The following is a 19,329-nucleotide window of genomic DNA, read 5'->3' as shown; positions in this document are numbered from 1 at the left end:
CTCTAAATGCAGGTCCAGAAGAATGCACTTACAGGGAATAGTGCTGAGTCTGTTGGCAACAACCAATCAATAACGTGACAGCCTGAACACAAATACATGCTTCCATTAAAACAATGTTTTTCCTCTCCTAATAATTAACAAAATAAACTAAAACAGTAGTGTAAAAGCCACATAGCTATAGAAAAGCCTGGAGGCAAATTGATTTCAAACTGAGCTGGATTACGTGGGGAATAAAGGGACACTACAGAGCTGAGACTTATAAAAGTTAGGAAAATGAGTGAAAGTAATTTCTGATGCATCTGCCCATTTTGGAATATTTATTGCAGTTTTTTTTCCTATATAAAACAAAATATTCTTTTGAACATGCAGTTAATCCAGGGATTAGTGACACTCAAATTTGCTAATTTAAATTTAAGTCTCGTGTGCTGCTCCATCATCTCTTTTTTTGCAGTGGCAAAGTTTTGGTGATGCTCCCAAAAGCCATTCTTGAAACATTTTCAGTCTGAAATGTGGTTGGATATTGACTGTGTCTGATTGACAGGAATTCTTCTCCAGGATTCCATGGTTTTAAATTGATAATTAATGTGACAGAAAGGATTTGTTGATAAATCCAACAAAATGTAGATGTTGTTCTCTTGAGTGAGATGACAAATTGGCCTTTTTTTAAACTACTGTGTAGTTCAAGGTAATGGGGTTCCTTTCTTACTGAATTATAATTAATCATGATATTTACTGTCACTGTAACAGAATCTTGTGCATTTCCAGGGAGTTGGACAGTCTCATACAGTCCCCACATTATGTCAAAGGAGAGAACCATCTTCATTTTGAGGGAGGTGTAAAACTTGGAGTTGGAGCATTTAATCTGGTATGTACCAACACTCTCATCCTGAGCTGCTGCCCTGCTACCTCCTGAAAATCACCCTAACTTGAATTCTTGAGAAGTTCCACTGGCATCATACTGCTCATGTGTTAAAATTAGGTGTGTGCTCTGACAGTGCAGGATCCCAGTGTCTGGTCTGAGCACATCAGACAATAACACTCAGAAATAAAGAGATTGCTGCCCACAACGTGGTGTGAGCACCCAGAGAAGCCTTGCCCAGGAGCACCAGTTGCCTCTGCAAGTCAAATTCCACTTACTCTTTACCTGACACTGGGAAAGCTACCAGGATCTAGGCTGTTAGCAGGGCACTTGGAAGGGGTGGGGTACATGAATGAAGTTTGGGGTGCTGCTCCAGCCACTGTTGTTGCTTGTGTTCTGGCCAAAAAGCAGGTGAGCAAAAGGGGCAGGATGGTTCCTGGGAGGGGACTGACCCAGACATGGTAAGGGGTGATGGGCTGCAGAAAGTGCCTGGAGCATCCTTTTGCTTTCATTGCTTTGCATGAGTCTGGAACATGCCTAAATATCAGATTTACTGCACAAGGAACAAATATGGACCATGTGGTATGAACCCAGCATTTCTGAAACATCCAAGAAGTGCTGGAGTTACTAAGCATATGCTGTGTAAACACATTTCTGTGTAGGGCATCCTGGAGACACAAGGTGCCTAAATTAAACATATTTCTGTTTAAATTGTATGTAAAATACAGCAGGTGTATACATTTTCCCTGAAAAATGTCATATAGAGATGATTTTAGTAATTTTATTAATGATTTCTTGTGCTTGGAAAAATTGTAGAAGGCCATTGGTAGCTGAAAGGCAGGAAGTCTGTTACTGCATAAATCTTACATTTTTCTCTGTAGACATTGTCCATGTTTCCTGCACGGATTCTGAGATTACTGGAGTTTGTTGGATTTTCTGGGAATAAGGTAAATGTGAACTAAATGTTATTAGTACGTTCCCCTCACTCTTAAATTAAAAAACAGAGGCAGGAGTTTCTTTCTTCTCCCTCACATGAGTATCACACTTGAGCACTGTGGCACTGTTGCTTTCATGCAGCTCAGTTTTGCTTTATATTTTTTCCTGAATTATTGCACTTCAGAGGTTGTAATACCATTGTTCAGTGTTGAAACCATTGTGAAACATGGTAGAGGCAATGGCTAATACAGGGATGTCAACATATTTAGGTTTTTAGTTACTGGTCTTTTGATGTAGGCTTGGGCTCAGAAATCTGTAGCCAAAAGTGTATTCCTAACCTTTAATATATTTATATAGCTTCCTTGGTAGTTACTGTCATTATGGGGTCTGAATGTTCCTGACAGGTTCTTGCATGACAGGGAAAAACAAAAATCTGTTTAATTTCTGCTTTTATAGCAGCTGGAAATTTGAGTGTGGCACCTAAATTCTCCTGCCTAAGGGAGTAGGTGCTTTTTTACCTGTAGAGTAACCAGTCTGACTTAAGTTGTTTGAGTAAGATCTTTAAGGAAGGAAGTTCAGTAGTGGAGCACCAAAAAACTCACTCTTTTATAATACTTTCTATTTACGAAACAAATTTTAAGGAGAAAAGTGTCTTTTTTTTAATCAGAGCTGAAGCCTTACATGGCAGATGAATGACTGTCATCACCATTTTATTGGTTTACAGGAAGGATCTTATATGTGAAAATAAAATGTTTTATTTAAAAGCAAGGAACAGAGTGTGGATTACAATTTAGAAATTTCCAGGAGCTGACCAAGAGCTATTTCACAGCAGTAAAAGCAAAAATCAAATAGTTCTACCTGTCAGTTTCAACAACAGAGCATTTAAAGCAAAACATTCTCTTAGAAATGTAAAGGCAATTCACCTACCAGCAGATTTCGGAGAATACTTTGGTGAATGCTCATCTTACTCCTGCAGATAGAAACTGTCCCTCAGTTGAGTTTTCATTTGGCCCTGGGATTTCTTGCACGGCTGTGAGTGGGCTGATATTTGTGTTGATGAGTCAGCTCCTATTACAGTTCCTTAATAACTCACTGAAGCATGACTTAGATTACCATAAATTTGAGTAAAACCGCTCTTGTTTGCACACCATACAAAGGAGCATTTTAAACATGTTAGTCAAAGTTCATTGATCAACAATGAATTTATTTGTTGAAAAATTTATTTTAACACCCTAAAAAAGTCTTTCTGCATATAACATTTGTGAGTCAGGTGCCTGAAGCCAAAAGCAAAATTGCAATTACATGTGCAGTCCTTTCCAGTGGTGGTTTTCCAAAGTTTCCAACAAGACAGTAGGCAGGAGTCTAGAAGGTGAAAGAAACAGTGACAGAGGAGGAGAGGAAAGTTTGTTCATCTGTGCTGCACTTGTCCAGGAGATTTTCCTACGCCTGTGTTTGATACTGCAGTCTTTTCCTTTAAATGCTTACTCTGAGTATCAGATTGTGCAGCACAGTCATGGTTAGTGCCTTGAGCTGTTTGCAGATTACCTGGGAGAGCTGTAATGCACTGCAGGACAGCTTGATTTTGGTGTTGGTCATGTGTTTATTGAAACTGGATATAAATTTGTATTGTGTGATCCTCCACGATACCAACCTGTCTCAAAGCCAGCACATTTACCCCTGGGGAATCTACTCTGAGTCATGTCATGGGGAGCAGCAAATGAGGACATGCCCAAAGCTCCAGCACCGCCTAAGCCATCTGCAGGCACTCTGGACATCATTATCAACTTAACAGCAGTCTGGAGTCTCAAAATAGTAGGTGGGATAAGATCAAGAAAATATAAAAAGTAGCTTGAGGCCATGTTTGTTCCCACCCAGTCCAAGATGTGCCAGCTGTGCCCTTCGCGCTGTTGAAGCTCCTTTCCCTTGCATCATTAGTGAAATCATGAGCTTGTTTGTGTTTAGTAGCACAAGCCCCACATCTGGGCTGTGAAGTTGAGTGCAGTTTTGCCCAGTTTTGAGAGAAAAGCCTGGTGGGCAGAGGTGTGTGAGGCACCCTGTGCTGGGGAGCACAGCAGCATCACTGGGCAGCAGGTGGAGCGTGTGTCCCGGGTGTTTAACTGTGACTAACCTGTGACGTGAGCAGGAGGCTCCTTGCACTGTCTTCCTGGAAGCCTGAACCCTCCCCACTGCCTCCTCTGCCAGGTCTCAGGCTAATATTTACTCCTGTGCTTATTTTATAGGTGATTACAAAAGCTGTGCTGCTAAACTGTAGAACAGTTTGACGTGAGCCTACCATATGTTAAGTGCAATTTGTCATGGGGTCAGATGACAGCGTGATTTCATGAGAAGGCAGGAAAACTATCAGATAGAACCGATTTCTTTCAAATTATACTTTTTTTTAATGTGGGAGGACATTTTTCCCAAAGCTAAAGAATATTCTTGATGTGTCAATTTCTAATAAATTGAATTCCAGTTTCTCACTAAGCATCTCTTTTGAATTGCATTTTGGTCTCTTCACATTTTAAATGAAGCTTAAATCTAATATTATTTAATGGGATACATTTAAATGTCCTGTCTAACAGCTTAATTAGTCAGTTCTTTGTAAAGCTGTTAGTAGTATCCATCCTCCTTGCTAACCTGCAGCAATGTGATCAGGCCATGGGACATGAACAATGACCCTGCTTTGCTTTCATTGTCAAGATCTCTAAAAGAATGATTTAAAAATAACATCCAAAAACTTTTGCTTCAGGAAAGTCGATGGGTTTTAGTCAGTAACAGAAATAAAATGAAATAAATATGAACCAGTCTCATGTTGTCTGATAATGATTTTGAGCATTGTCCTTATTCATCCTGCAACTGCTGTGGGAATCCCCAGTGCCCACATGGGGAGTCCTGAATGAAGCATTGGATGTCTTGGGACAAGAATTGAATCAATGAGATTCTGATATAATGTAATGTAGTGACAGTCTTGGGAATTAGATTGTGGGATGCCATGAGGAGCTTGCACAGAATGCTGAGAGTTACACACTGGATCATGTCTGCTCTGTGCTCTACCTTATACCTTTCAGAGTAGTTTGCTTTGTGTGAAAATAAAACTCAAATGTGTTAGTGCAAATTAGGGAAATTACAAAAATGTCTTTCTGGAAAAATTACAAACACTTACTGCCTTGACATCTGTTTTATACTGTCACCAAATGGCCTTTAATGGACTTTGTTTGGAGGCTCATTCCTGGTGTTCTGGGATTGCTTCTATCAGTTGTGACATAGGTGTGGGAGGTAGTTATGGGTCATTTATGGTTAGAAGGTGTGTCCTGGCAATTAAATATAATGTACTCACCAGTAATGGTGCCAGTCCCTAAGTGAGTGCAGTGTGTTTGCAGAGTTACTCCTCAGGCTCAAGTAGCTGCTTGTGATTTGGTTCCCAGATCCTCAGTCTGATCCAGGAGAGCCTTACATTGCCCAGCTCCTGGCACTCCCTTGGCTGATGGGGATTGTTGGCTAATCCCTGTAGGCTCCCTGTGGAGAAGGGTGGTGCTTGAAAAGGTGAATCATGTGTCAGATCCACTCTTCCTTGGAGGAGCACCTCTGCCCCAGCCAGGCTCAGAGGGAGCCTCGGGAGGCCAGCTAGGGAGTGTGGGATGTAAAACATGGCTCCCAGTGACACCCTTCATATTCCTATTTTCTGGGTATCCCATTGTAAGAGAAGCAGTTTGCAAGAGGTTTTTTTGAGAAGAAGCAGCTTTGCTGCAGTGTTTTCTACAAGCAAGTATTAAAATACTAATATCAGCTACTTCTAGATTTCTTTTCTTTAAGCTGTGTCTTCTACTGATTGTTACTACTTTAATACAGAAAGTTTGGGATATTCAGATGGCAGAGTGAAAAGTAAACACCCTTTAATACCTCTGCTGCATTAGATAGGCTTATGGGCATTCCACAGAGTGAACGAACTTGCTCAGTGAGCTCCTCATGCCTGTGTAGCTACTCAGTTCAAGAATTTAGAATTAAGGGCGTCAGATTTGCAGCCCTCTTCTGATGAAAGGGCAATATTCTTAATCCAGGATGCAGTCCTGTGTAAGATGGGTGTGGGTTCATTCCTTGTCCGTATAGATTATAACTTTGTGTTTGGCTGCACTTAAATAGGCTTTTGAGACTAAAACATAATTGAGATCAACTTGACAAAGGTTGCATTATTTTATATGACAAAGTCTGTTTGAATCATTCTTAGTGCTGTTCACATTCATTTTGTATTTATTTTTATATAATATGGAAGATAATAAATGCTGTAAAGCCTAGTGCCAGTAAAGGCTTAGTGAAATATCAAGCCTGAAGATTTTTCATTGCAAAAAAATGTACTTTGGAAATATACTTTGGAAAATTTTTTTTGCCAAAATTCGTTCCACAGAATGTTTTATTTTACTTCTACCCTGAAGTGCTACTTTTTAAAAATACAAATATTTGTGGGTTTCGTCTGGGTAGTTTGAAGAAGCTGAATATATCATATTTTGTTACTTATTTGTATCAATCAAACTTTTCCTCTCAGCAGAAAATGAAGTGGTTTTATTTTGCTAAGTACTTGATTTCCATTGTCACTGATTTTCTGTAATGATTTTACTATCTTTTAATTTCTTCTGTAGTGACATGCAAGTCAGTGTTTTCATTATTTTGTTCCAATTAGATGTAATAATAATTGATCTGCAAATATGAGTCATTTTTTTCCTTGTAGCAGTAATTAATGTAATACACTGGGTTTTCAAAATAAAAACAAAAAGAAGCAAAATCACAACCTCCCCTATATTTATGTGAAAACAATTAACTGCACTAGTTAAGTGCAAAAATAGATGTCTGAGGAAAATGAGAATTTGATTACAGACTTCAGTGTTTACACAGTAAGCAGTAAAGGCGTGGTGGTAACACCCCTCAGTCAACAAGGACACACAAAAGATGTAAATCTGTGCTGGGGTTGTGCTCTGAGGGCTCTGCCTGATGCCTTTCCTGGTGCCTCTGACAGACATCCCTCAGGGTTCCTATTTATAGTGTGGCTGGTTTGGAAAGGTGTCCTTGCAGTCACACACATCGTGTTCCAGGGCAGTGATGGAGTAACTTTGAAACAGATTCTGTCCCAGCACACAGTGGATGTCTTACTGTGCATATTTACAAGTAGGCAGCTCTCTTGTTTGATACATTTGCATATTTATATTCTTGCTGCTGATATCATGGAACTAGTCCTAGAATGGGCTGATAAATGCTCTTGCCTCAGGAACTTGAATCCCTAAAGTTGGTTATCCATCATGCTGTCGTTGACTATGAACACAGTGTTATCCTTGATTGCTTTAGTTCTTCCCAAAGGGAACAGAAATTCTCTTCTTTTAGTTATATTTTTCCACTGGTGGTAGCCAGCCAACATCATTGCAAAGCTCCTTTTGTTCTTGGCATACTTTAAAATGTCTTTTTGCCCTGACATCTTTTCCTCTGTTCATTGCAGATTTTATTTTCTTGATACCTTTAACTCTTCTGTGCAGTGAACCACAACAAACAAGAATACACTGTACAGTGATTATGTGTGGGTTTTGTTTTGTTTTGGTTTTGTTTTCAAAACCCTGTGTTTTGTTTCTGGAATGCTGTTTAGCAGCACTTGGATCACAGTGATAAATTGTCTCTTATTTTCTTATGCTAATCATGGAATACATCCCAACTTGCTGCTCTGTCACCAGGTGTTTTCCAGGATAAGCAGTAACTCCATGAAAAACTATTAGATAGATGAATAGGTGTATTTTTATCTTTAATTACTGTGTAAGCAATCAGTGCCTTTTGAGGAGTTTTTCAGTGCCTTTTAAGGAATTTGGTGAGTGAGCAATCTGTAGCTGACCGTGCAGAAGTTAAGCCAGGAAAACACAGCCCTGGTTCTTTCCCAACACTTGTCCCCCTCCCTGTGTTTGCACAGGAACATGGTCTGCTGCAGCTTCAAGAGGGAGCATCATCATACAGCTTTAGGTCGGTGCTGTGTACCATGCTGTTGCTTTGCTATCATACTTTCATGACCTTTGTGTTAGGTAAGATTGTTTATAATAACTCTTGGATTTGATTAGTTCTTGTGGGACACAAAGGGGATAAAGATGATGCCATCACCTATTTGTTGGTGAATAGTTTGTTTGTAACCAGATTACATGTAGGTCATTTGTGGGCCATTTTACAACAATCATAACTGAAAAGTGTGTTTTAATTTTCAAGATAGAGGTTTTTTTAACAGGTGAGAAGGGAGATACTGGGGATGGCCAAGAAAGTTGTGAGAACTGAAATCTGTTTTAGCCAGCTGCATTGTTGGGGAGGTTAATATAATGGCTGTAAGTGATAATTGCTTTGTTGACATTGGATTTTCTTTGGGAGGTGACAGCTTCCCTCTAATATGTACTTCTGTGTTATCTCCTGCTAAATCATTCTACAAAATGTGTTTGTGCCTGAGTTTTCAAGTCAGGAAGCACAATGTTTTCAGGGCTTCCTGCTTCTGCCTTAGTGCAGCACCAACCTGTATTTATGCTTTACTTAGTGGAGGGAGGAGTCAGCATGTTGGCCAATTGAGGATGGAAAATCAATACCTTGCATTCTTGTTCTCCTTTTTTTTTTTTTTTTTGCTTGTTTTCTAACTATTTTTATCGCTTGCATTTTTACACATTTTAGGGACAGGAAAAGGAAATGTTGAGGAGGCAGAAAAACTACTTAAGCCTTACTTGGCACGCTATCCAAAGGTAAAATGAATCAATTTATTTGGTGTGGTCATTTAATGTTTTCGTGCCAAAAACTGTATGGCCAGATTGAAAACTGTTATAGAATACTTGTGTTTTTATTATTATTTATTACAGGGAGCCATATTCCTGTTTTTTGCAGGCAGGATAGAAACACTAAAGGGTAATATTGATGCGGTAAGTAATCATTTTGCTCTTGAGAAAGTAAATTTCAAAAGCTTTGGAAAAATTCCTCCAGGAATGTTACTTCCTTTTTGGCTAATGCTTCCTCTGACTTTGGCCTATATGCAATTTGTAGTTTATTAAATTACAAATAGCAATTTTGTACACTGTTTTGACTTGTTCCTTCACCTGATTTTGCTACTCCTCTCAATTTCTGGTGATAATATAGTCCACCAGGATTAATGACACAGTTTCATCACTGTCTTTCCCATCCTGCAGCAGGTTGTATCTTTAATGAGACCCAGTGGTAATCCTTTGCCTTCAGTGCGAACAGAGTCATAAAAGACTTGAAAAAATTATTAAGATGAAGAATGCATGCCCAAAATACTCTGAGACAGAGTATTAGCTGGTGTGCAGGGCAGTAGCTCCCTTGAAATCCATGGAAGTGCAGCAATAAATGTCAGCTGAGCATCTGTTCTCTGCCTTCAGTTTCCTAATTTCCCAAGACACAAACATTCATTTTGAGTATGCTTGGAAACATAACTTCAAGGAATGGGGAACTTTGTGACAGGGTAAACTTGCTAGCACCAGGATGACTGTGTAGCAAAGAGTCTCTTGGGTGAAGCAAAGAGATGTGATTTTGGGAAACACTGGGCTGGCAGTAATTTAGAAGCTGCAAGAGCCATGCAGGCAGATCCTGGAGCCCCAGTGTTCTACAGCTCCTCTGTCTGTGCATTTACACCTGACTGAGGCAGTGTTTGGAAATCTCTGTGTGCAGGCAGTCAATAGGTACGAGGAGTGCTGTGAAGCTCAGCAGTACTGGAAGCAGTTTCATCACATGTGCTACTGGGAGCTGATGTGGTGCTTCACCTACAAGCGCCAGTGGAAGATGGCTTTTTTCTACGCAGACCTGCTGAGCAAGGAAAACACTTGGTCAAAGGTAAGCTCAGCAGAAAAGGAGGGCAGGAGGCCTCACAGTATCTATAACTTTTGAGCAAGTTGAGTTGATTTTTTGTAGCTTTGAGGGTGCAGATTGTAAAGTAAAACCTGGCTTGCTGTGACTGATGCAGAATGATGTGGAATTGCAAACATCCAAATCTGAACAGATGGTGGGCAAGCAGAAATCTTTTGGGCCCAACTGATATATGAAGAGCAACTTGTTAAAGATGCTGTGTAGTGACTGGTTGTGTCATCAGATGTTGCAATTAATGGTGCAAGTTGCCATTTCTTTCCTTATGCCCTGGATAAAAGCTCTTCTGCTGGTGAGTGAGGTTAGCCATGGTGGTGCCTCCAGGGTAATAAATGCAATTAGAAGTGGTTGGTGCCTGTATCCCTGTGCATCTGCAAGGGAGGAGCTCTTCAATCCAGAGCCCTGGTAGCTCTCCTCCTTTTCTCTTCCCTTCTTGCCTTTTTAAAAATGGGGGTTATGTTTCCCCTATTCCAGTTAGTAGGAGTTTTCCTGAACTGGCTTGACTTCACAGATATGCTGGGCAGGGGCTCAGCAACATCATTCACTACTCCCCTGGGGATCCATGAGCTTTGCTCCTCCAGGTTCATTAGAAGGTCTTGAACTCAAACTTCTCCTGCCCTAGGCAGTTCATCTCACATTCTCTGCCTTTGCTTTCTGTGACTTGGGCAGAGAGGCTGGGGCACTTGATGGTGAGGACTGAGGAAAAAAAGTCAGAGTTAGTTAGCCTTCTCCAGATGCGGGGTAAGCTTTTCTCCTGTTTTCTTCCAGAGAGGGCCCACATTTCCTCTAGTCTTCCTTTTATCACCATCTTACCTATAGAGTCTTTCCTTGTTGCTCTTTCCATCCCTGGCCAGACATCAGGGATGTTTAAGTTTTCCTAACCTGATCCCTGGCCATTCAGACAATTTCTCTGTATTCCTCCCGGGCTACCTGTCCCTTCACCCTCTGTAGGTTTCCTTTTTGTGTCTTGAGTTTGTCCAGGAGATCCTTTTTCACCCATGTGGACGTCCAGGCGTTTTTGCCTGAGTTCCTCTTTTTTTGGGATGCATTGCTCCTGGGCTTGGAAGAGATGATCCTTGAGTATTAACCAGATTTCAGGGGACCCTCTTCCTTCCAGGGCTTTCTCTCATGGTGCTCTACCACACAGATTCCTGAAGAGGCCAAAGTCTGCTCTCCTGAACTCCAGGCAGTGACTGTTTCTAGAACCTACTCTTTGGGATATGTTACCAAGTTGTGGTAGGACACAGAGACTGTATATTACTAGGTCTTTTCTCTGAGCTGACCTTGTCTTAGGTTTTCTAGGCTGTGTCCTATTAAAAACTTATTCAATCGTGACATTTGTTCTTGGAATTTGGACACAAACTATTGGCTGATACATACTAAACAAACACATACATGATTTAAAATCTGTATTCTATACTCACTTTCTAAAATACTTATCTCTTACCTAAATTTTTGCAAGACTGTGAGCAAAAGCAGCAACTTCTTCCCTTTATGTTGGTATTTTGTGCTTTATATGAATAAAGATGATGCTGTAAATTAATTTTTCTATATAGATATTTTTCATTGCATTTGCAGGCTACTTACATTTACATGAAAGCTGCTTATCTCAGTATGTTTGGACCAGATGACTGCAGTCCTTTTGGAGACAGCGAAGTTGAATTATTTAGGTAAAATTTGCAAACTCGCAGTTACAACAATTTACAATCTTTTTATGTCACAGCGTTGGGGAAACAGAGGCAAAATTATTGTGCAAATAACATGGGATTGGTAAGAAATTGCAGAGTTAAACATCCTTCAGACTAAAGTGGACCCTGAGTTTAGACTGCAGATTTCTCCTGGCCATATAGTGGCTGCTGCTGTTCCATGTAATACATTCTTTTTTAGTTGCTTCCTTTAATCAAAATGGAATGTAAGATGTGAAAGCCTTCAATGGATTTTGCTGCAAGATGTGTTCTTCCTTAATGGGAACATCAGCACAACTTGATTCCTGGGTTCTGATTCTGAGAGAAGTAAGAAAGAATTAAATGTGCAAGTGAATCTATGCATTATAAATACAGTGAGATAACCTCACAGTGTTAATGTAATGTTTAAGCTCCAAAAGGCTTCCTGGGGCAAAGAAAATGTGGTTACTTTAGAGTTTACAATTTTTATATGAAACCTAATTTTCTAAAATGTTATTACATTACTCTTTTCAAGTTTTCTCTGTCTTTTATAATCATTATAAACCCATTTCACTGAATTTGAAATCCATTATGAAGTGAATAGTTTTAGACTTTGGGAGAATGGGGAGACAAAAGCTAGTTTGCCTCTTTCTTAGTCTGTGAAGAGAGATGAGCCCTTTATAAGTCAGGTGCATCATCTAATTTAATCTTTCAGTGGGGAAGAGTCCCTCTCCTCCTGCTTGATTAAAGAGGAAGCCTAGAGATAAACGTGCCCTGCATAAAGACAGCTTTTGTGAGTATGTATTGCTCAGCTTCCCCGAGGTAGCAATAGCCCAGTGTGTAACAGCTTTTTAAAGTTCTCCTTGGTTTGATTTTTTTGGTTTGTTTTTAACTTTGAATGTTAAGGCTCACAGGGGAAAAATGCCTTACGTTTTCCTTTAAACTTTCAGGATTGTTCCCAGCCTGAAACTGAAAATCGCAGGGAAATCTCTGCCCACAGAAAAGTTTGCAATTCGGAAAGCACGACGGTACCTTTCTTCAAACCCCATTCCTTTGCCTGTCCCACCTTTGGTAAGTTAGAAATACCCACACACAACCCCTCTTCAACATTTTTGTAATTTAGAGAAATAAACCCGAGATAATTGGAATAGTATCTTTCCGTGTTTCTAAGGTAAAACCTCTGCAGGAGATTGGAATGTTCCCAGAGCAAAGCCAGATGAATGCGAGGAATGCTGTAAAACTGGGGCATGCACCAGCCACAGGGAACTCAGCCAGCTGTTTGTGACACGTAAATGTGTTGCATGTGTAACTCATTATTCCAGCTATAGAGTAGCGTGCTCCCAGCAGCTTTCTTTTGGTCCCCTTTGGAGGAACTTTGCCCTGGGTCTCCTCTGTGGTGTCACTTGCTAACAGAGCACTATAAGGTACAAGGAGGGGTGGTGTCAAGGAAACAATGGAGGGTTTGGGCATTGCATGTAAGGAGCTGTTTAATGTGCCCCTGAATGTTTGCAGTTTGGTGCTCTCCAGAGCAGCTCATGGGTGCTGGGATGGAGCAACTGACTCCTTTGGCCACCCCAGAAAACCACTGCAACTTCTGGGGTTTTTGTTTTGTTTGGTTTTTTAATTTTTTTAATTTTCCCCTGTTATGCTGGCCTATTCCCTGTAGCCACTTGCATGAGGCACCCATTGCAGTTACAAAAATCTGTCTGCAAAGAACATGTGAAAAAGAACATTAAAGGGTTCTGAGTCCCTGAATTTGCCAAGTGCAATGGTGTTAACACTTACAGTGCTTTCAGCTGTTTGTTTTTAAGAAGGAGATGGATAATTAGTAAGTATTCTTTAAGAAAATGCCAGAACATTTGGAGACCACTCCCCAGCCCACCAGGAGTATGTGACACTGAAATAGTTGTTACAGCAGAGCATGGGTGTTCACCAGGGGCCACATTCCACTAGTAAGACTGAAGTGAGAGAAATAATTAGGTAACTTTGATGTGCCTTTCAGGTTTCAGAGAGGAAGGAGTGTACACACCTGGGCTTTGGCTGGGCTGTCCTGCTGGGATTTGCAGAGCAGGTTTCTGTACCAGGAGCTCTCGGGCTCCTTGGCTGCTGTGCAGTTGCGTTTCCGAGGCAGCAGATGCCGCAGCTGAACAGATAAAAGCACTTCATGGATGTGGAGCTGGAGACAGAATCTCCTCTCCAGGATTTTTCTTTTCATAATCAAGAGACTTGCTGGAAAGAGTGAGTCCTCAAGCAAGTCTTAGCTCAGAGATTTAGCTTGAATAAATGTGGTTTGAATACTTCTGTTTGAAAACCACATTCATGAATCTGCAGTAGTTCCAGTAAGTTCAGCACAGGTTTTCCAGTCAGCAGAGACCAGATGGTGAAAGCAACAGTGACTGGGGTTAACATGCTGTTTCAGCTATTCTAGCCTGACAGCTTTTTGTGCCACAGTTCCACAATTCGGTTGTTCTGTATGGGAATTTAATCCAAATGCTTTAAATTAGCACACACAGATAAGGTCATTTAGACCTTAAATAGAATATAAATAGAATAAATATGTCACACACTGATCTCTCTGGTGATCAGTGATAGGGAATGACACAAAGCTGTGTCAGGATAGGTTTAGGTTGCATATTAGGTAAAGGTTCAACCACCCCAGAGTGTGGTTGGGCACTGAACAGGCTCCCCAGGGAATGGTCACAACATCAGCCTGACAGAGCTCAAGAAGTTTTTAGACAACACTCTCAGGCACAGGGTGGGGTTCTTGGGGTGCTATTGGGCTGGACTCAGCAGTCCTGGTGGGTCCCTTCCAGCTCAGGATGTTCTGTGATTTTATGGTTAAATAATGTCATGAAGGCCAGTTGTAAGTCTATATAATGTTTTCATCTTTCACTTTGTGATTGGTAGTAGCAACAGGAACATTTGGTGATATACTCTAAAAAACTCAACAGCAGATAGGAATTCAGCCTATAGTTTTTAATAAAACTTTCTCTAAGGACAGTTGAATAATAAAGAAGTTGCTTTCTTTGGGAACATCAAACAAACCTGAGGAATGTAAGAAGTTTACAGTTCAGATTTAAAATTCTGTCTGTTTGTTTGAAACTTGGCTTAAAGGTTAGAGGGTTTGGTTTTCTTTTTGGTTTATTTTGCTGTCCTGGGATTTCATAATTTTTCTGTGGAAGTATTTATGGATATTACTGCCTTTGCTAGGATAGAACTGAAAAACAAGAGTAAACCTTAATGAAGGGACAATTAGCCATGTGCTGTGAATGTTTTAAGTCTGTTTTGTTGGTACTTGCCTTCTATAAGTAAGAATGTGTTTGCATCTGTTCAAGCAATTTCCTTTGCATTGTTTGCAGTAAGTGACACTTGAGGTGTCTTCCAGGTCTAATTTGTACTGAAAAACAATATACAAGTTTTCAGTTGCAATGAAAATGCATTTTGACAAACTGACTTTATTTAAGGAACCTGTAACTTTTTCATCATGCAGAGATAAACTGAAGTATTTGACAACTACATTTATCCAGTGCTGTAATTAATGGTGCTGTCATTTCTCCCTGACCCCAGGAAATGATGTATATCTGGAATGGCTATGCTGTAATTGGAAAATGTCCCAACTTAACAGAAGGCATGTTAGAGACTTTAAATGAAGCAGAAGAAGCATTGGCAAGAAGTTCAGGTAACCAGTGGTAGAGTTTAAGCAGTTATTTTACACTGCAATAACTAGAGATATTATCTGTGAATAGAAACACACTCATTAGTGAAGTTAATTGGGTCACAGGAGGAACACATATAATGAAACCATAAACTATTTATGCAGATAGGAATATTTTTTATTTTTAAGATAGCAACTATTTACAATAATAGTGAGTGATTTTTCCATCCACAGATGTGTGTTAGGAATGGTTTATGACATGTGATAAAGGTCTGTTTATTTTGTTAGATCAACATCAGCATATTCTTTGACTTCATTACTTGGATCCTGAAGCTCTGTCACCCTCAGATTTTGTTATCCTCAATTTTGAAGGATAAATAGGAGAGGACTTGTTTTTTTGTTTTAAAAGTGCTGTCAGTTTGTGATGTGACCTTTGGGTTGAATGTTCTGGTGTCACCAGTGTGCTGCAGAAATCCAGGACACCAGGGATGGCCTTTCTGTCAATGAGCACAATATGGGATTGAACTGAAACAGCTTCTGCTACTACATTTTCTGTCAGTCTCTTTAATTAGCAATCCATGAGAAAATTGAATTGTTTTTTGTTTCTTGTCAGTCTTTCCCAGTTCCTGTGGGAGTGCAAGCAGTCTGCATAGCATTTGTCAGTTTTTCCTTGACCAATATTTGATCTTACTACTGTCCTTCCTGCAAAAGGATCAAGCCCCTGTTGACAAAGGAATATAGGCTAAAACACTGCATTGCAGTCTTTTCTAGGGCCTTGGACTTCTGTGCAGTGTTACACAAGATTTGAAAGGGTTGCCTGAAAGACTGGCTAAAACTATCTATTTTTAATTAATTGAAAAAGAGTATGGGAAAATATTTTCATTGAAGGTGACATCTAAGAAAAAGGCCTTTGACCTATTCAGCTTCTTTGTCACCCATTTTGTTTCATCATTTTAAATAAGTGAAGTATTTCCCTGCTCCCTTTTTTTTCTTAGTTGGCAAATTGTGGCTAAGGCTGCATTTTGCAGGGATTTGTGGCAGATTCATGTTTGTAGAACACTATGAGGACATGTAATTGAAAAGTGGGATATATTTTAAACATGCCACCAATTTAAAGTGTTGCCTGTTCAAAATATTGACTTGCTGTTTTCAGGTGTATTTAATGAATTGGAAATGGGCAACCAAGCTGAAAATTTTGCCTGTAAACTTTTAAGAATAAGCTGCCTATATGGATTGGCTATGAAAAACCCAGCAGTTTTCTTTGAAATTCATTATGCAGAAATTTTCTGATGGAGAAAGACTCTTGATAGTAAGGATTTTGAACTAGGTGGAGTTGTATAGACTCTCAGAAGTATAAACTCCAAAGAAGGTATGGTGAGATGTGAGGTACAGGTAGCAAAGTTTCACATATTTTTATTTAGCCAAATGGAGGTGGAGAATTGACAGAATCCTTGCCCCTGAATAGGCCATGTGACTACAAGTCAGGAAGCAAAAGATCTGTACAGGGCTATAAAGACAAAGGGTTGAGAGATTGCAAATTGGACTTTGGTATTTACAAAATTGACACCTTAAATGAGTTCTTAGCTGTCAGAGCAGTAAGACTGTGGAACAGCTGTTCCACAGTGGGAGTAGGGAGGGACAGAACAGCCCAACAAATTTTTGGACAAAGTTTGATCAATTTATGAAAAGGTTGATGTGAGTTTGTCTCTGCATTAAATTAAATTCACCAACTAGTTCTTTACTGTGTTTCCATAGGTGGACTGTACTCGCACATACCTTTGCAAAGTTTCCCTACAGGCAGGAAAGTCTTCTCTGTTGTAGAGTTTTCTAAAATGTGCCATTTCCTTCCTCCTGCAGCTACAGAACTACTGGCAGATGACCGGTGTGTGATCAAGCTGTTAAAGGGATTATGCTTCAAGCATTTGGGCAAGATCTCAGAAGCAGAAGACCACTTTAATTACATCTATTTAAAGTAAGTTTTCATACCTGGCATGTAGGAGAGCTCTTGAGTTTCAAGTAAGAGGAGATGCAACCATGATATGAATAGAAGGGAGAGGTTTGCAGTATCTTTAGTGTTTGCTCCATGGTATTTCAATTTTAATTTCCACTGTTATTAGCCATGTGTTGAAGTATTTAAAATCTTCAATTTTTTATTTTATTTTAAAATATTTTTAATTGAGGTATCTTCCTTCTTTTTGGGGGACAGTAGATGCACACAATTTTTCAGATGCCACTTAGCTTTTATTGCCCCCTTCCTCTTCCCAGTCATGAAGAAGCTGTACCCAAAAAACCAAACTCTGCAGAGACAGGTGGGAGCATGATTACACTGGGACCTTCTGCACATCATGTGGTGAATGGCACCTCCTTTTGTCAGCTCACATGGATAGAGCTCATGATATTGTCATCTTTTTCTAACTTTTCCCTGATAATAAGGCATTATTTTCTGATCCTGAGATTATACATACTGCGTAGGATGCTTATGCAAAATACACATTTAATAACCCAGGAGGGAGCTTTGGATAGAGAACATGACAAGTGTTGTAATAGAGATTGATTGCTCCTTCTGATCTTAGCTAATCTCCTATTTATTTGTGTTTGGAGCGGGTAAATGACGGAAACAATATATCATTTCAAGGTCTCTAGGCTATTTCTTTTCCAATGCAGTGAGAAGAAGATAAAATATGACCATTATCTAATTCCAAATGCCTTGCTGGAGCTGGCAATACTGTATCTGGACCAGGATAGAAGAGAAGAAGCAATAAAACTTCTGGAAAAAGCAAAGTAAGTGAAACGCCTGTGTTGGTGTCTGATGGATCAGTTTGGTGTTTCACTGGTTAGCAGGAAGCAGAATAATTTCATTAATATCATGGCAATTAATTTCATTTTTCCAATGGGTGCATGCGTGCCTTAGTTTTGGTTTGGACCTTTCCAGTGGTAGCTGTTGCAATTGTTCAGTCATGGACTTGAAAAAAGAACCAAAAAAATTAAGTATCTTAGAATGTCAAAGGCTTCATAAGAAATAATCCGTGTGTAACAAAATGTAATAATCTTTGTCGTCTATTTGCTTATTCATATAAAGATGTATTAAATTTAATCAAAGCTCTGTGTTATGGCTAAAATAGCATTACTTAAATTGATGGCCAGCAGTGTCTGTTCCTTTCCTTGATGAAATACATTTAAGATAATGCTTCAGGTTACACTTGGTATCTTTGTTTCATCTGCATCAAGGCAACTAAAACACCTGCTTTTACTGTTTTGTGTGATTGATTTTTCTAGCAAAGTACGTTTATGGGAAGTTGGACTTGATCATGTGTGTTCTTTGTTATAAAATTAACAAAACATGAGTTTTGCCTCTGTTTGAACCTTTATTAATCTGCTGAGCCAAAACTTTGGCAGTGATGGGGAGGGAGGAAATCCAACCCAAACAACTCTCCCCCTCTTCAGTCACCCAGCAGCAGCAGGGTAGTTCACCTCTGCCTGGGTCCTGAATGAGGCCAGATGTGCAGTCACTGCCACAGGTGTGAGCAGCTACAAAACTGATGCCTGCCCTTGGGTCAGAGAGGTCAGACAGAGTTTTTATGTTGCTTTTTGTCCAACTCAGGCAACTCAATCAAGTCTAACAAGGATTATGCCAAAAGCCTGTCAGCACAAAAATTAAAATATTGCAATCTTTAGTCTCCTGTGCTACTGAGCCTGGTTCTTTGTAGACTCATGGAAGACATCAAGAGCAGTAAATATTGCATTAGCAAAGTGCAGTGGAAAGTGTTTCAGCTGGCTTCATGTTCCTCAAAACACACCTGTCCTCATTTCCTTTGTTCAAATCTCTCTTAACAAGAGATGTAGAAATGAATGATTTGGAGCTGCTGATTCCAAGTCAATCAGCAGAAGTTTGTCATAGCTGCTTGGCCATTGCATCTTTCCCTGGCAGCTCTGGGTGTCTCAGGTCCTCTCAGGAGAAGGTGTTTGGTTTAACAAACACCTTTGGCAGCTCTAAAAAATGTGTTGTGCCCAGTGTATGAAAGCTGCTACTCATACCCAGTGTATGAAAGCTACTACACCCAGTGCAAGTAGCTGCTACTTGCTGTGCTCAAAGAACTCTTGAAAACTGTAATGACTGGGGAAAAAAAAAAGGCACAAACAAAAAACCCCAAACAAACAACCAAAAAAACCCCAAACCTGCCCTCATTACAAACCCCCTTGTTTCAGTCACAATAAGAGTACAGCTCTTACATTTCCACCTGTGGCATTAAAATGCTCTGGGTTTATGAGCTTTCAGCTACCAACACTGAATGTCTCAGGAGCCACGAGAGGGAGAGCAGAGCATTGGTGGGGCTGGGGCTGCA

The 19,329-nt window shown here is 39.9% G+C and overlaps 1 protein-coding gene across 11 annotated transcripts in view; it reads left to right on the top strand.

The window, feature by feature from the left end:
- The window catches only part of TTC39A (tetratricopeptide repeat domain 39A), a 52,575-nt gene that overhangs the window by 21,679 nt on the left and 11,567 nt on the right, over positions 1–19,329 (top strand). For 6 of the 11 annotated variants that reach the window (XR_010366543.1, XM_064428829.1, XM_064428831.1 and 3 more), the window contains exons 7-17: positions 766–865; positions 1,741–1,806; positions 7,737–7,845; positions 8,471–8,538; positions 8,653–8,712; positions 9,476–9,637; positions 11,246–11,337; positions 12,282–12,402; positions 14,899–15,010; positions 16,844–16,958; positions 17,651–17,767. Coding sequence is in view for 10 of the 11 variants with exons in the window: in XM_064428829.1 (XP_064284899.1) it covers positions 766–865; positions 1,741–1,806; positions 7,737–7,845; positions 8,471–8,538; positions 8,653–8,712; positions 9,476–9,637; positions 11,246–11,337; positions 12,282–12,402; positions 14,899–15,010; positions 16,844–16,958; positions 17,651–17,767 (1,122 nt within the window). In the remaining variant the exon portion in view is untranslated. Of the gene's footprint in view, positions 1–765; positions 866–1,740; positions 1,807–7,736; positions 7,846–8,470; positions 8,539–8,652; positions 8,713–9,475; positions 9,638–11,245; positions 11,338–12,046; positions 12,129–12,281; positions 12,407–12,659; positions 12,756–14,898; positions 15,011–16,843; positions 16,959–17,650; positions 17,768–19,329 lie in introns of those variants that run through there. The other 5 variants (XM_064428830.1, XM_064428834.1, XM_064428835.1 and 2 more) reach the window with 5 other exon arrangements.

The sequence above is a fragment of the Passer domesticus genome, chromosome 7 (genome assembly GCF_036417665.1).
Source record: "Passer domesticus isolate bPasDom1 chromosome 7, bPasDom1.hap1, whole genome shotgun sequence".
Taxonomy (NCBI): Eukaryota; Metazoa; Chordata; class Aves; order Passeriformes; family Passeridae; genus Passer; species Passer domesticus.
The sequence above is the reverse complement of the archived record's forward strand: the minus strand, read 5'-3'. Positions and strand labels throughout refer to the sequence as shown.